General features: G+C 37.1%; 1 protein-coding gene across 1 annotated transcript in view; it reads right to left on the minus strand.

Moving 5' to 3' along the window:
• RSBN1L (round spermatid basic protein 1 like) overlaps positions 1–17034 on the minus strand; it is a 66559-nt gene that overhangs the window by 12738 nt on the left and 36787 nt on the right. Inside the window, exons 3-4 of the mRNA XM_032643658.1 lie at positions 14008–14648; positions 1126–1263 (exon numbers count right to left, since the gene is read on the minus strand). Coding sequence (XP_032499549.1) covers positions 1126–1263; positions 14008–14648 — 779 coding nt within the window. The remainder of the gene's footprint in view (positions 1–1125; positions 1264–14007; positions 14649–17034) is intronic.

The following is a 17034-nucleotide window of genomic DNA, read 5'->3' on the forward strand; positions in this document are numbered from 1 at the left end:
GAATTAACATCTTTGAAAAGAAAAGAGAAATGACCAAGGGCCACTATCCATGGAATGGTGACAAAATGAGTATTTTTTTAAAAACCATACACCCTTTCCAAAAAGGGGAGCTTGTCAAATTAAATTTCTCCAGAAAGAATGCATTTAGCTCATTTGCTTTTAAAATTAAAATCTGAAACATAAATATTTAAATGATGGTGTTTTTAAAATAGCACTCAAAATAAGTGCAACCAAATTCCATGTCACTAGTTAGGTGAAACAGACAAGGAACCAAAGGTTTAAAAGGAACAAAAAAGGAAATAAAAGGGGCATGGAGTAGGGTGAAAAAGAAAAGTAAGAAAAAGATATATATACACATATAGACTAGAAAATTAAGCATGCAGAAGTGAAAAAAGAAGAGATGTTTAACAGACTATGTGGCAAATACTAGAGACAAACTGATCTTGTCACATTTTTAGCTTTGAATTACTGATTAAATAACTGACCTAACTACATAGATCAGAGATTTTTCTCTCAATAGGAAAGCCCCAGCCGCCCATAAGAAGAAATATTTTCTGGAATGCAGAGACTGTTGGGGGAAAAAAAAACCAGAACAGAATCTGGCTAAAAATCATTTAAAGGGGCCTTAAAGCTGCATAGTTTAAATACCTTATTTTATGGATGAGGAAACTGAAGCCTAGAAAGTTTAAACGGCTTGCCCAACCTAGGTAGGATCTCGCAAGATTGAAATAGTTATACAACTTCCCAGGCCAGTTTTCCACAAACCCAAACTGCCACTCCCTTGTCCTGAACGCTTTAATTTAGTAGACATCCTTCCTGTACCTCTTAAATCCTCTGGCACTCAGTTTATAAAAAGCTGATAAACGGATGGAACTTATTTTCCTAAAGTGGCAGCTACAGGCAAGTGTTATTTTCTGGTCCACCACTTAGCTTTGCCATTAAAATTAGTACCTGAGAAGTCACACACACAACACTACACAAGAATTACTTCTACTTTGTCATCTCTTCCTTATAATTCAAATGAAATCAAAGTTTTTATAATTCTGAAACAGCCATGATCTGTTATCACTAGTAGCATGAAAGTAACTCCCACAACTTAGACTGCTTGATATTGTTTTCTCTTACTTTTAAAAATGGTGAATCTTCCAACATGTCAAGGAACTCAGGGAAGTAATCTCCCACTTCTTCATCTACTGCTCCCACCAAGCTGATCTGTCGCATTGGGCCAGCTCTATAAGTACCGTGAGAATACGTTCTTTTTACCTGAAGGATATGGAGTTAATTAAGTTAAACATAAGATAATGCCTGTTATCACTGGATAACACTAAATTATGTTGTCTGAAAATATTAGAACATAATGTGTGGCAAGCAAAACAACAAAAAAAAAGCCTTTCACAAACAGTAAAAAAAATAAGGCACTTAAAAAAAAAGAAAAGATCGGCACAAAATCAAGCTATTTTACCTTCTCTAGCTATTCCTACACACTGCTTATGAAAATACAGTTGAGATAAACAGCGTAATTCCAGACAACTAACTATAATTTCTCCTTATAACAGAGCAGTTTATTATTTGATCTACAGTGCCATTGAAATTATATTCAGAAGTTCCTGTACCTATATTTTCCTAAGTGGTTCATATCTTTTTGTCAGAATTTTCAAAAGTAGACCCTCTGAAAACGTTGCATTTAACCATCACCAGTAGTTTGTATGTCCAAAAGGCCACCAGGAATGATCTTAGCATGTTAACTAGGATCCAGTTTACATTTTTCTGATGAAAATCTACTAGAGCTTGAGAACCAAAAGTCCTAGGTCCCAAATCTGTCTACCTTTGCTATCTACCAGCTATGTGACCTCCAGAAATCACTTAAATTCCTTGAGTTTGAGTTTCCTTAACCGGAAAGATTTACCTCGGATTGCTAAAGAAAACAGTAATTGTACAGTGTGAGCAAATGGGTATCATTTGAATATCAACCAAAATAAAACAACCTATATACCTCAAGGATCACTGGTACCTAAGTTTTCAAAAGCACATTTAAATCTTGCAAAGAAACCTCATATACTAACAGTAGTAAACAAGAGTATTTTTAAAGCAAAACAACTTCTTTTCATAAACAAACTTCAAGCAAAATCCTAATTATTTTTTTCTCTGGATCAGCCTTTATGGCCACTAACTGTAGGGAAATTACATTGTCTCAGTTTGCCTGGGTCTATCCCAGTTTTAAAATGGAAAGTCCCGTACCAGACAAACCCAGATGGATGAGCTTTCATCACATCAGGGACACAGACTCTAAAATATTTTCATATCACAAGGTGAATTCCCACAATTGCAGCTGATATAGATAGTATTCTGTATCAATGTATTTAAGCCCCCACCCACAACAAAAACATGACAATAAAAGTTGTATCGTAATAGAGCATTTGAGAATTTTATTTTTTAGCATAATAAGCAAAACAGCATAACAATGATACGTTAATTCCTTAATAAATTTACCAGAATTACAAGGTTAAGTTTTCATGCACTATCACAAATTCACTTCTCAGAACCATAAAACCTTGCTCCAATCCCCAAGTTACAAAAAAAAGTTGGGGTCTGTGTCCCCATTTTGTACTCATGATCTGACCTTTTTCTTCTCTCCCAAAAGTTCCTAGCATCTCCAATACTGAGAGAGCTAAAAGTTAAAATCTGACTCTACAATAATATTTAGGCTTCAGATGTTTAGATATCCTAAGAGTACTACAACAGGAAAATTAGTCATCACTATGCATTTCTGTAATGCAGTCTAACAAAGCTAAAAATATCAAGTTGAAATTTAGCAAATTTATAAGAACTGATATCAATTCTGTTGTGTGACTCTGAGCTTGTGGCTTCAGTTTTGGATCTGCAAATGGTCATATGTGTTTTTGAGAGACCTCAAGACCATTCAGTGAAATCAAACACCTTCTATTGTAAAACACAAATTTACAAGTGCTTTGAAATATTCATTTGACTTACAAGTAACATTAGGTAATATTTCCACTTCACACAAATAAGTAAATTTTCTGTGCCTCAATCTTCTCTGTCTTGTTTAAACTTAGATGACTCATCTAAATCGTTAACCAGTTCTAACAAAGCCAGAATCAAGAAAGTCTTTGCCATCCAGCTGGTTCATTCTACTACATCAACTAAATAATTTGGGCAGTGACTCAATTATCAACATCAACAAGGATCAGCTGAATAATTTGGACAGTGACTCAATTATCAACTAAATAATTAGGGCAGGGAGGAATGTTCAGGGAGGGAATCCTTCCAAAGTACTAAGCACAACTGAATTTATGAGCTCTCGCAAAGAAATGGGTACTTTAAACATACTTTTAAAGCAAAAGGCAAACGCATATATGGTCTACTGGACTCTTTTTTTCCAAGGGAGTATGTGCAAGAACTAAATACATGCATACAAAAGATACACCAATAAAGAAAGAATGCTCTTTAATATGAATGTTAGGATTTGGGAGTCAGAGACAATCTACTCTGAGGAAATGTGAAGTCTGAAATTATAACAGTTTATTTAATAGGCAAAAACATGAAATAACTCATTTCTCAAATAACTGAAATAGATTTTGGAGTTCTACATAGTGGTTGCCATGCAATTCAAATAACTACTTCCATTCTAAAAAAAAAAACAAACAAAAACCCTACTATAACAGTATTTAACTATAGAGAAGGGATAAATACAATTAATAATCAAAAAAATAGAACTAGTAGGACTTCCCTGGTGGCGCAGTGGTTAAGATTGCTCGCTCCCAATGCAGGGGGCCTGGGTTCGATCCCTGGTCAGGGAACTAGATCCCACATGCATGCCACAACTAAGAGTTTGCATGCCACAACTAAGGAGCCCGCCTGCTGCAACTAAGGAGGAGGCGAACCGCAACTAAGGAGCCCTCAAGCCGCAACTAAAGGAGCCTGCGTGCCACAGCTAAGACCCAACACAACCAAATAAATAAATATTAAAAAAAAAAAAACACCAGAACTAGTTATTAACAAGTTTAACATTCAGCCCTCTTAGAGTAAAATTTCTGTGTTTAAATGTTAAGTAAAAACATGTATCGTTTAGTAACAGAAAAAATAAGTAAAGCTTCTTGGGTGGTAATATTAAAGACAAATGACTTATAACTTAAGTAGTTAACTAACTTTGATTTAACCAGATGTTGCTGTTTTAGGTTGGAATGATCACTTCACTGATTGAAGAGAACATTACTGACCTAGCCATATCATTTCATTCAAATTACTCCTTTACGTTAATTTCCAAGTTTACAAATGTTGTTCTTTGTTTACAAGTAAAATAAAACACATCTAAATATTAGAAATTTTAACACAATAGACTAAATTAAAACAAATTTGACTTTTCCTCCTCTCCTATGTCTATTTTGAGGCTACCTAAAAGGAGGCTATATCTTTTGATGATTTTTTTTAAAGTATACCCTATTAAAATTCATAACTATTTCAAAGGATATTCGGGAGAAACTGAATTTTAAAGAGTAAAGTAATACAGACTCTATTTGTTGGATTATAACCTTAAATATGGTATTTGAATCTTCATAGTTCTGGTCACCTCATGGCAAAATACATATATACTATATGTAAATTCACTTAAACACATAATTTGCTATAATAAAATAAAAGCACAATTCTCTCCCCTTTTCACCAAAATGTGCTACAACTGTAAAGTACATTCTGTTTGTCCACTATTAAAACCACAGATAGGGAATTCCCTGGCAGTCCAGTGATTAGGACTCCACGCTCTTTCACTGGCAAGGGCCCGGGTTCAATCCCTGGCCGGGAAACTAAGATCTCGCAAGCCACGCAGTGCAGGGAAAAAAAACCCAAAAAAACACACAACACAGATATATTCCACTAAGTATGGTCTCTATATAAATTACATATACTTAGCTATCAGGTTTAAAACAAAACAGCAATTTTCTTCTAAGACATTCATTCTTCAAATATTAAAGATAAGAATCTGATGACTCAATAGGATGGATATAAATAAATTTAAAACTAAATTTAAAAAATTAAATTAGGGCTTCCCTGGTGGCGCAGTGGTTGAGGTCCGCCTGCCGATGCAGGGGACGCGGGTTCGTGCCCCGGTCCAGGAGGATCCCACGTGCCGCGGAGCAGCTGGGCCCGTGGGCCGTGGCTGCTGGGCCTGTGCGTCCGGAGCCTGTGCTCCGCAACGGGAGAGGCCACAGCAGTGAGAGGCCCGCGTACCGCAAAAAAAAAAAAAATTAAATTAAATTAAATTAATCAAAATCTTAGCTTGTGAAAGTAATCTGAATTTTAAAATACAGTATAACTCAATTAAAAAACGGGCAGGGCTTCCCTGGTGGCGCAGTGGTTGAGAGTCCGCCTGCCGATGCAGGGGACATGGGTTCGTGCCCCGGTTCGGGAAGATCCCACATGCCGCGGCAGCGGCTGGGCCCGTGAGCCATGGCCGCTGAGCCTGCGCGTCCGGAGCCTGTGCTCCACAACGGGAGAGGCCACAGCAGTGAGAGGCCCGAGTATCGCAAAAAAAAAAAAAAAAAAAAAAAAAAAAAAAAAAAACGGGCAGACCTGAATAGACACTTTTCCAAAGAAGACATACAGATGGCCAACAGGCACATGAAAAGATGCTCAACATCACTAATCATCAGGGAAATGCAAATCAAAACCACAATGAAATATCACCTCACACCCATTAAAATGGCTATCATCAAAAAGATCAAAAATAACAAATGTTGGAAAGGATGTGAAGGGAACCCCTGTACACTGTTGATGGGAATGTAAATTGGTACAGCCGCTATGGAGAACAGTATAGAGTTTCCTCAAAAAACTAAGAACAGGGCTTCCCAGGTGGCGCAGCGGTTGGGAGTCTGCCTGCCGATGCAGGGGACATGGGTTCGTTCCCCAGTCTGGGAGGATCCCATGTGCCGCGGAGCTGCTGGACCCGTGAGCCATGGCCACTGGGCCTGCGCGTCCGGAGCCTGTGCTCCTCAGTGGGAGAGGCTGCAGCGGTGAGAGGCCCGCGTACCGCAAAAAACAACAACAACAACAAAAAACAAACAACAAAAAAACTAAAAACAGAACTACCATACGATCCAGCAATTTCACTCCTAGGTATATATCTGAAGAAAATGAGAACACTAATTCAAAAAGATATATGCACCCCAATGTTCATAGCAGCATTATTTACAATGGCCAAGATATAAAAGCAATCCAAGTGTCCAACAACAGATGAATGGATAACAAAGATGTGGTATAGGGCTTCCCTGATGGCGCAGCGGTTGAGAGTCTGCCTGCCAATGCAGGGGACATGGGTTCGAGCCCTGGTCTGGGAAGATCCCATGTGCCGCGGAGCAACTGGGCCCATGAGCCACAACTACTGAGCCTGCGTGTCTGGAGCCTATGCTCCACAACAAGAGAGGCCACGATAGTGAGAGGCCCATGCACCGCGATGAAGAGTGGCCCCCACTTGCCGCAACTGGAGAAAGCCCTCATGCAGAAACGAAGACCCAACACAGCCAAAAGTAAATAAATAAAATTAAAAAAAAAAAAAAAAAAAAAAAAAACAGGACCAGGACAGAACAAAATCAAAAAGGACCTATACTATACAAGTAATCATTAGGGATTAAAAAAATAGCCATAAATTCACATATTGAGGAGAGTAAACAATTAATGAATATTATGTAAAAGCAGAAGACAACAGATTCACAGGATGAGTTAAAAAAAAAAAGATGTGGTATATACATACAATGGAATACTATTTAGCCATAAAAAAGAATGAAATTTTGCTATTTGCAACAACATGGATGGACCTGGAGAATATTATGCTAAGTGAAATAAGTCAGACAAAGAAAGATTAATACTGTGTATTATTACTTATATATGGAATCTAAAAAGTAAAATGAATGAATATAACAAAAGAGAAACAGACTCACAGATATAGAAACAAACTAGTGGTTACCTGTACGGAGGGGGACGGGGAATGGGGGAGGAGGGAGGAGCAAGACAGGGGCAGGGAGTTAAGAAGTACAAACTACTATGTATAAAATAAATAAGGTACAAGGATATAATGTACAGCACAGGGAATATAGCCAATATTTTTTAACAACTTTATATGGAGTATAATCTATAAAAATTCTGACCTTGTCACCTAAAACTAATATATTATAAATCAACTATCCCCCAATTAAAATAAACAAACACACTGTAATGTAACTTTTAATTACATACCATTTAATACAACTTTCTAGATTAATAACCCAATACCTGAAACATACTAAATCAGTTTGAACCATTAATTTAATGTTTCAAAAATGGAAAACGACACATAACAATGTATTCAAATTCAAAAAGTATATACTTCTTGATGAACCATATAGATACATCTTAAGTTGGTAAAAAAAATTATAAGAATATAATCCACACACTTTTCACAAAAAAGTAAATAGTACACCTTTTATTATGCGATACCTATTATATGGCAATATTATATAGCAAATAATCCAGTTTTCTCTATTACGTGGAATAAAAGTAAATCTATAATAATCATAAGGAAAAAAGCCTCAATTCTCCAAAAATAATCTATCCAACAATTACAACTCAAAAGCAGTGGGATGGGAGAAGGAAACAGATAAGAGTTGAAAGAATCTCTAAATAGTCAAAATTACTGTCACAAAGGCCATGATTCACAGAAGGATACTCTTCTTACATATATGTTTCTACACTAGGCATAATTCTAACTAACATCTAAAATCATAAAGGATAAGAAACCACAAGTTTAGAAGAGGAAGGAGGGGCAAGAGGTAAGCACAGCTGCAGCTCCCCTAGGTCATCAATATTATAATATCATAATGACAAGCCTAGACTGAAAATAAAAGAGATAAGTTATGTTGTATATGCTCAGGAAAAGGATAAATCTTGGTCCTTACAACTGTATGCTTCCATTATCTAGAAAAACCACTAATCTGGAAAATCTCACATCCTGATGACGCTTGACGTGAAATTACTGTATTTGCTTCAGTAAACATTCATCACACTATCAGTTTTCTGATGCAGTTAAAAAATTAAATTGGAAATACCAAAAAATGTCACTGCTTTAAAACATACCCTATATGCTTCCTAAAAGGGAAATGTAGAGTTACAAAGAGGACACATATTGTTCCTCCCAATTTAGGTACACTTCTCAAAAAACACAATAAAAGACAGAAATGATACTTATTCATATATTTGCAAAAGCTGTTGACAGATGTAACATTTTTAATCTAAACCTCCCCTGGAGTCTCCCTACCCAGCAAAAACCCTACCACCACCATGACTATTTTCACATTTCCCTTCATTTATTCTCTATAAATGTTTTAAAGGGGGGGGGTGGGGGAGACTGGAGAGCAGGAAATAAAAGACTTCTTGAACCCTCTGCCAGTAAGTGTCAATAACAAAATCTCAGAAGCTTTGGTTAATGGGAAAAGAACTGTTACATCACGTTTAAACTAAACCCTATTCATTTTTCTTTACGTAAATAATCTTTAAAAAACAAAAACACAACCTTATGATTCTGAGTTTGGCTTGCTACAAAGAAAAAAGTAGCCTTTATGACAGGAAATACATTGCCAAAAGTAAATCTATAAGTCTCAATACTGCTTTCTCTTATTTTACTTATAAAAACTGCTGCAACAAGGGAAGCAAATATGGACACATGTAATTCAAAAAACCATGAGGCATGACTCACTTGAAATAATGCTGTTTCCCAAAATGTATTTCCTGATATGTCAGTCCCTGAAGAGAGGATTCTATAGTCCAGTAAGTTTGGAAAACTCTTCCTGTTTGAGAGGTTCACCACACACTATTAAAGGCTAGGTTCTGAGAAGTCTCACAGTAAACAAACATAACTTATTTGGCCCAGTATTAGACAAACTATTTTGACTTCAAAACCTGTTTTTCTTATTTACTTGTTTTCTTTTAGTGTACCTATAAACATACCAAGATAGTAAAAATTCCACAGAATACGTTATAAATACTTTATACTTTATACAGTATAGTTATCTATAATAAATATAGAAGATATTATAGATGCTTCTAGCTAGTATCATCATTAATGCAAAGAAAACACAAAAACAGGACAGTTATTACAGCAAAAAATTGAGTGGGTGAGGGCAGAAGAGGCTATTGGTTCAATTCTGGTGAGCTTTTTGGTGGGGGAGGGCAAGAGGAAAGAAGGGAGTCTCGTATTTTAAAAAACAAGACCAGCTCACCACATTCCTACTGAGGCAATCTGAACATCTAACAAAAATATGTGTGCCACAAGGGGGAGCCATTCCCCATCACATCTGGCATATCCTTTCAAATTAAAACATATAACAAGAAATAACATACAATCAACATTTCAAAAATATCCATGTAACTATAACTAAAATAAGAATAAAATTGTTATTAATCATTTTTAAACTAGTACAAAAAGGAAAAAGTCTCTCAATTAGAACATCTGGTACCTGCTATAACAGATCAGTTCAAAAGCATTCAAGGAGGACATGACAAGCACAACTGGTCAAAATGAAAATTCAGTACAAAGGCTGGCAGTGGTCAAAGATGGTATGTCAAATCATCTTTACTGGCCTAGCATGGTGAATTACCCATGAATTCAATAAATGTTAGTTCTCTCCCCTCATTTTGCAGAGAGGCAAGGCTAACAGATCCGACCAGATTTAATAACTGTTCCACTATTAAAATATTAGCCATTTAATTATGAGTTAACACTTGACATAAATTATTTGCTACAAGCAACTCAGAACCAGGCTAAAATAAAAAATAAGATTTAGAGTTTGGGGGAGGGAAAAGGGTGATTAGAAGATAATTGCCCCAGTTTTCATATTCTCACAGTTCTTACTACAGAGTTTGGAGTGCATGCTGATTAAATATTGTATGGCAAGACAGAAATCTCAATTGTTTCTTGACAGATAAAACTCCTGTCTTACTAGCCTTTCTGTTTCCCTACCATCAAAGGCACAGGAGAACGATCAATGTCCAAATGAGTATTTGAAGAAAATAGAGATGGCAGAAAAACTAAGACAGATGTGGATGAGTTCAAATGGCTAAAAACTCTTCCCAAGCATGTATGCTCACTTCTGAGCAATGTTACTGTGTCACTCCTATCATCAAGAAGTGAATCTGGGTTTGGCCTCATGACTTCCTTTGGCCAATGGGACATCAGCAAACACAAAACAAGCAGAGGCTTGCCCCCTCTTTCTGCTCTATTTACCCTGCAACTATCAACATGTGTACAAGCCCAGGCTAACCTGCTAAATGATGAGAAAAATGTGATTATCGCCCCAATCGACATTGCACCAAACCGCCAGACAAATAAGCAAGGTCTCCTAAGACCAACTGATCAGCAAACCATCAGACATGGTTGAGGCCATGCCGCTCCCAGCTGAGCTGACAAAGACTGTCCAGAGAGTCCAACAGATTGTGAGAAAAATCTTTAAGCCACTTAGTTTTGAGGGTTTCGGTTTGATTTGCAGCAAAATAACTGATATAGATATGTTACAAACTTTCTACAAAAATCCATTTCTATTCTCAAATAGAATTTTATTTCATACAGTTTGTTTGATATTATACCACTAACATCAGAAAAATGACATGACCTATAAGACAATATATAATTCTACCACGTCTTCAGATTCTTCAGGCAATTGGCAGGGATATAGATGAAGACGAAATATAGAATTATGCAAGTAAAAAGAATTCCAAAATCAAAGAACAGGATGTCTTGATCCTTTTGTCAGTATTGTGTATGTGCATGTACACGTGCATGTGTGTTAACATATATATACCCATACACACACAAAAAAATCTCAAGTTAACATGTTTCAAGGATAAAGGCTAAACAAATGCAAAAATGAATTTCTGTGACAACTACAGAGTATTATCACAAAGAAAAGCATTATCACTATAAAGATCATAGAAACAGCTACATCTTACCTATACTGTCCTCTTAGTTTCTACAGAATTTAGGGCAAATTCTTTTCGCTGCTCTGGTTTTTTTTTTTTTTTTTGCGATACGCGGGCCTCTCACTGCCGTGGCCTCTCCCGTTGTGGAGCACAGGCTCCGGACGCGCAGGCTCCGGACGCGCAGGCTCAGCGGCCATGGCCCACGGGCCCAGCCGCTGCCGCGGCATGCGGGATCCTCCCGGACCGGGACACGAACCCATGTCCCCTGCATCGGCAGGCGGACCCCCAACCACTGCGCCACCAGGGAAGCCCGCTGCTCTGGTTTTAATTAAACAAACAACCAAACAAAACTGGTCTGCAGAAAACAACTTCCTCCGTCTTCTAAGCTCTTAAAAAAACAAGCAAAGTAAAAATCCAGTTTGGGGAAACATCAAATGACCAGTTCAGGAAAGCTTTTCGCTAGATACTCCTCTTCATACCATAGGAATGGCTGGATCTGGAGGATACTGAGGTAAAGGCACATGGACCGTGCACAGGCAGCTTCCTGCCACGAAATCTAAAGCTGCAGAACTAAAAGCAGTCCTTTGGCTTCCCTGGTGGCACAGTGGTTAAGAATCCAGCTGCCAATGCAGGGGACAGGGTTCGAGCCCTGGTCCAGGAAGATCCCACATGCCGCGGAGCAGCTAAGCCCATGCACCACAACTACTGAGCCTGCACTCTAGAGCCCGCGAGCCACAACTACTGAGCCCGTGTGCCACAAAGACTGAAACCCACACGTCTAGAGCCCATGCTCCACAAGAAGAAGCCACCGCAATGAGAAGCCCGTGCACCACAACAGAGTAGTCCCCGCTCACCACAACTAGGGAGCAGCAGCGAAGACCCAACACAGCCTAATTAATTAATTATTTAAAAGCAGTCCTTTCAGATCACATAGATAGGGGGCCAGAGCCACAACTGGTAACAAAGAGGATGCATCTGCCTAGAGTTCCCTCTGTGCCATACGTATTATCCAAGAACCCTAAGAGGTAATGGCAACTAGGGTAGGTGGCACTTCAAGGACTTGAGACCCACAACCTAGCCACACACTGGCATGACTAACAAGTCCCAGCATCACGTATTTAATAAAAGGAAGCATGGTTTTCATGTTGTACACACTGCACAAATTAGGATGAAAATTATCATTTAATAAAAAATTAATAATTCCTAACCTTAAAAGCTATCTGAAAAGCAAATGTAAGTATTGTGACGTTTAAAAGATGATGGAAATAACTTGCATAGTATAGCAGCAGAAAGTTTATGATACAGTGGAAACAAATCACATTGGAAGTCAAGAGGCCTACCATAAAACCTAGCACTTAGCAGACATAATAAATGAAAAACAAATGAATGATCTAATACCAAAGGACTTTGGGCAATTATTTCTTCTCTCACTGTTTCCTCATTGCTAAAATTAAATTGTAATGAAGAGTAGATGAGTTATTACATATAAAGTGCTTAGAATAGTTCCTGGCAGTCAGCATTCAATAAATATAGTAGATACTATCACTAGATGACAGTCTAGTTCTACCACTAAACACAGGTGTAATCTCAGACAAATTATTAACCATTCTGAAATTCTATAAAATGACAGGGCTAGTGACAGATGCTCTACAGCTCGCTTTCGGCTCTAAAAAAATATTTAAATTCCAATTCTCAAACATGTTATATAGGCAATAAGTACCCCACACACACACATTAAAATTTTAAATACCAGCATATTTTCTAGACTTCAGTATATTACACAATGTACACCAAACATACTGTGGGGTGGGGGGTTGGTATGAGAGGATGTTATTGCATGTCCAGACTATCATTTAAGGTGGAGACTATAACTTGGACACATATCAAAAAAAGAAATATACTCAAAATAAGGAAAAGAGACCTGGATGAAGTTTAAGGAAATTCTGTTCTATTCCTGGCACTGTTGTGTAACCTGGCACTGAGTAACCTTAAAACCCTAAGTTACTCCTATCTACGTCTGTTTAAGTTGAGAAAGTTCAGGATAGATGATCACTAAAAGATCCCTTTGAAACTTTCTTCACTTTTTTCCTCTTTCCAAACTGGAATGTCAATTATTACTTATAATACCGAAAGTTTAGCACAAATAAATGTGAAAATTGGTTGATCTTTGAACTAAGCAGTCTCTGCTCTGAGAATGAGTAACAATGCACCAGACTTAGATGGGCCTACATTCACTTCCAAGAGCCAGTGGACTGGATTCTGCCTCTGCTTTTTTTTTTTTTTTTTTTTGTGGTACGCAGGCCTCTCACCGCTGTGGCCTCTCCCGTTGCGGAGCACAGGCTCCGGACGCGCAGGCTCAGCGGCCATGGCTCACGGGCCCAGCCGCTCCGCAGCATGTGGGATCTTCCCGGACCGGGGCACGAACCCGTGTCCCCTGCATCGGCAGGCGGACTCTCAACCACTGCGCCACCAGGGAAGCCCTGTCTCTGCTTTTAAAATAATCTATATTCTACAACACAGAGAAGGGTAGGAAATAGAAAGTAGCTCAATATATGCACTGGTCTGCTCATTTTCTCACATAATCACATATTTAACTGATGATTCCTTTGTATCACAATATATTTAATAGCCAACATTTATTCAGCACCTTCCACATGATGAATGCAATGCTAAGCATTAAAGCATTACTGCATAAAGCAAGAAGACAATTTTAAGTGATGTTCAAGTAAGAGAACTATTGTATGGACTGGAAAAATACATAGCGAAATTCATTTCACTTCCAAAATAAATCCACGGTAAAAAGGACAACAGAATCTTAATTATTTCACTGATTTTCTTTAAAAAAAAAAAAAAAAACACAGATAAATAGAAGCTGAAATTTAACCTCTAGCGTTCACATCAAGAAAGTAATTTATTCTTAATATTCCCAAGAGGTTTCATTATATTCTTATCTCTTTATTTCAAACGTATAGCAAAATGAGGAACAAAGAACAGAAACTTGCCTAAAACATGTAATTAAGTTAAAATAAAAAAACTAAAACCTCTTACCTGAGCATGAAAATTGGACATAGTTGTTGTCTCTATATCCTTCTTTCCCAATATCTCCATTTTCACTGGTGAATTGGGAAAATTAAATGAAAAGTAGTCTAAAAAATCAGGTAAATAAGTAGCTGCCCCATGAACAATACCCATTACATAGAAAGCTGCAGAGTTCTCGTTTTCACTGAACACCAGACCCACAAACTCTTCTGCAAACCTCTCCATCTCCACAGGAGACAGGTGGGAGAGTTCATTGCTGTAGGCGTGGATAACTGATGCACCTCCATTAGGCTGGTGCTCAATATGAATGAGCTGTTTGAACTCCAAAGTGTCCAACCTTTTGAGGTTGTTCTGAACCCGTGGCTCCTTTAATGAGACAAATGGAAACTCACTGTTCTCTGGAATTTTGGAATCATAGTTCTTGGTATCCAAATTCTTTCCACTGTAATCCTTTATGTTATCATTTAGGATGCCTTTGGCTTCTTGATCTTCAACATCAGACAGCAATCCTGAGCAGATGGTTTGAATAGATTTGCTATACATTTTTGGACGCTTCCGTTTTTCATTCTCTTTGTGTTTCTTTTTCTTCTTCTTCTTTGCCTTCTTAATTTGTAAGTCTTCTACACTTGTTTTTGGTTTCTCCTTCCCACCTGTTGGGAAACATTTTTTTTGAAACTCTGTATTTTAGTTTCTTTAAAAACCATGCTTTAGCAATTGTTTTATAATAAATAAGCAAAATTCACTCAGAATGAAGTTTATATTTGGGACTTGTTTTACACAGTATTGACAATCATAATTTAGCCAGGTTCTTTCCCTCTCTCTCCACACACACAGGCACACACACACAGAGGAAGGCTTAAGAAAATGTTATGCCTAGAGTGCATGGTACCATTCTGACATGTAGCAGATGCTCAATCAGTATTTACTGAAGTAACAAAACGAATGCTTTAGAAACCATAATCTTCAAATTCTAAATACAGAAAGTCAGAAATGGAAAGATGAACAAAAGTCAATATGAACAATGCCCTGCAGATGCTTTCCATCGATATATATCATTTTTACTTTAAATTCTTAAAAATTGCATATAGGTGTCAAGACTTACAAATCATAAAAGGAGAAAAATACTTGCATAGTGTATCAGCAACAAACATAGCAATTCCTTAGCTTTTTACCATGTGTCCTCCTTGGTAAAGTACTCTTTCATCCAAAATGGGCTATGTTAGATCTACTAGAGTCTACAAAGTTTCCAGTGAAGACCTAACAAGGTACCATAAGAGATGACAAAATTAGAATCATTTATCATGTCCTAAGTACAAATGATATCCATGTACTGGTAAAGAGAGAAATTTAAAAAAGGAAAGAAAGAAAGAAAAAGATATGGGTCATAGTAAGTTTATATATTAATGAGTTTCTGTAACCAAAGGCAAGTAGACCCTGGACTCAGTAATTCAGAAATCCAAAGAATAAAAGATTAATCCACAGAGGCTATACAGCTATAGAATTTAAGTGTACATATATAAATACAACATTATCACAGTATACTTATTTCTATACGATACGAAAAATAGAAAAGAGTAAACATCCTCACGAGAAAATATTATGCTTCCTAAGATAATATGAAAAAAGTCATTAAGATAACAGTTGAGGAAAGAAGGCATTCACTGTTTCCATCTGTTATTTCACTTTCATAGATAACCTGTCATGAATTAAGTTTTCTCAACCTGCTTCTTTAGCCAAATTCTTCCATCCTCACATATCTCTATTATTCTTTTCTGTCTCTGGTGAATGAGATGTCCTGCCTACTTCCCCAAAATAAGTCCATCCCATCAACTCCAAAACCCTTGCTTAAAGTTCTCTATCCTCTTCTTTTGACCATCAAACTTCTTATAAAAAACTGCAATGCCCAGTGCCTTCCCTTTATTAACCGACCATTCTTATCCCCTAAATTCTAGGTCTGCTTCCAGTCTACTCAAATTTACTTTCCCAGAATGTTCATATATCAAATCCAATGATATTCTCTCAAATCACTCTTCCTGATCTCTCCAATGTTTTATGTAATTACCCAACTCATCCTTGATTATTTTTTACTTCCATGATACTACTGCCTTAATTTTTGGTCTAAAAGCCTCATGACTATCTCTCATCCTTAATGCGGGAGCCATATTAATCATTCTATACGTTTTATATATTGCTTTGATCATGTTCATCCCTTGACTCAACTGCTTTCAAGCGTTCTCAAATACAACCTCTTCAGTCTGGAATCCAGGGTCAATGCCCTCCAGTACGCCATGCTCTGGTCCAATCTGCACTACTTACAATTTCTTATGAAACATACCTAGTCCAACTTTATCTTTCTACTACTGGCAAAGGCATTTTCTTTCCCTAAAATATCCTTGCCCTGCCTAGTACTTACTACTGAACTCTTTCTTACCCATCCTTTAAAGACTACTCTTACATCATCTTCTTCATTTTGTTTTCCCTCATCTTTGTAGTTGGAACTGAAATCACTTCACTCTAAACTCATGTTATTATATATTCTATATCTATGAATATGGTCATATAAAGTTATTATTTTTTCATTCATAGGATGCCTGTATAATATATGTCCTTCAGGATACTGTATGAGTGAAACAAATAACTTGGATGAATTCAGAGTGAAACACTTTTTTTTACCAATCATCAAATCCCTCCTGGCATCTAGTACACTGCTACAGATGAACATTTAATGACTCCATGAATGCAAAGATTTCTCTCACCAACAGACTACCTGAAGTTCATAGGTTTTTTCCCTTGTCTCCCATTCAGTCAGTTTTTCACCATATGAATACTATCACTAAATCCTAACCCTGAAACAACAACCATAAATATTCTCTCAAGTTCATAGCAATTCTTGAAAAAGCAAAGTTTAATGTTAATAATAAACTATCTCTTCTAAAAATTCGTAAGTATGCAATGGAGACCAAATTGGTATCATTATGAAAAGCAAAACTAAAAATCTGTCAACATTATTGATTATGCAGGTTTGCAAAGTCATAA

The sequence above is a fragment of the Phocoena sinus genome, chromosome 9 (genome assembly GCF_008692025.1).
Source record: "Phocoena sinus isolate mPhoSin1 chromosome 9, mPhoSin1.pri, whole genome shotgun sequence".
NCBI classification, from domain to species: domain Eukaryota; kingdom Metazoa; phylum Chordata; class Mammalia; order Artiodactyla; family Phocoenidae; genus Phocoena; species Phocoena sinus.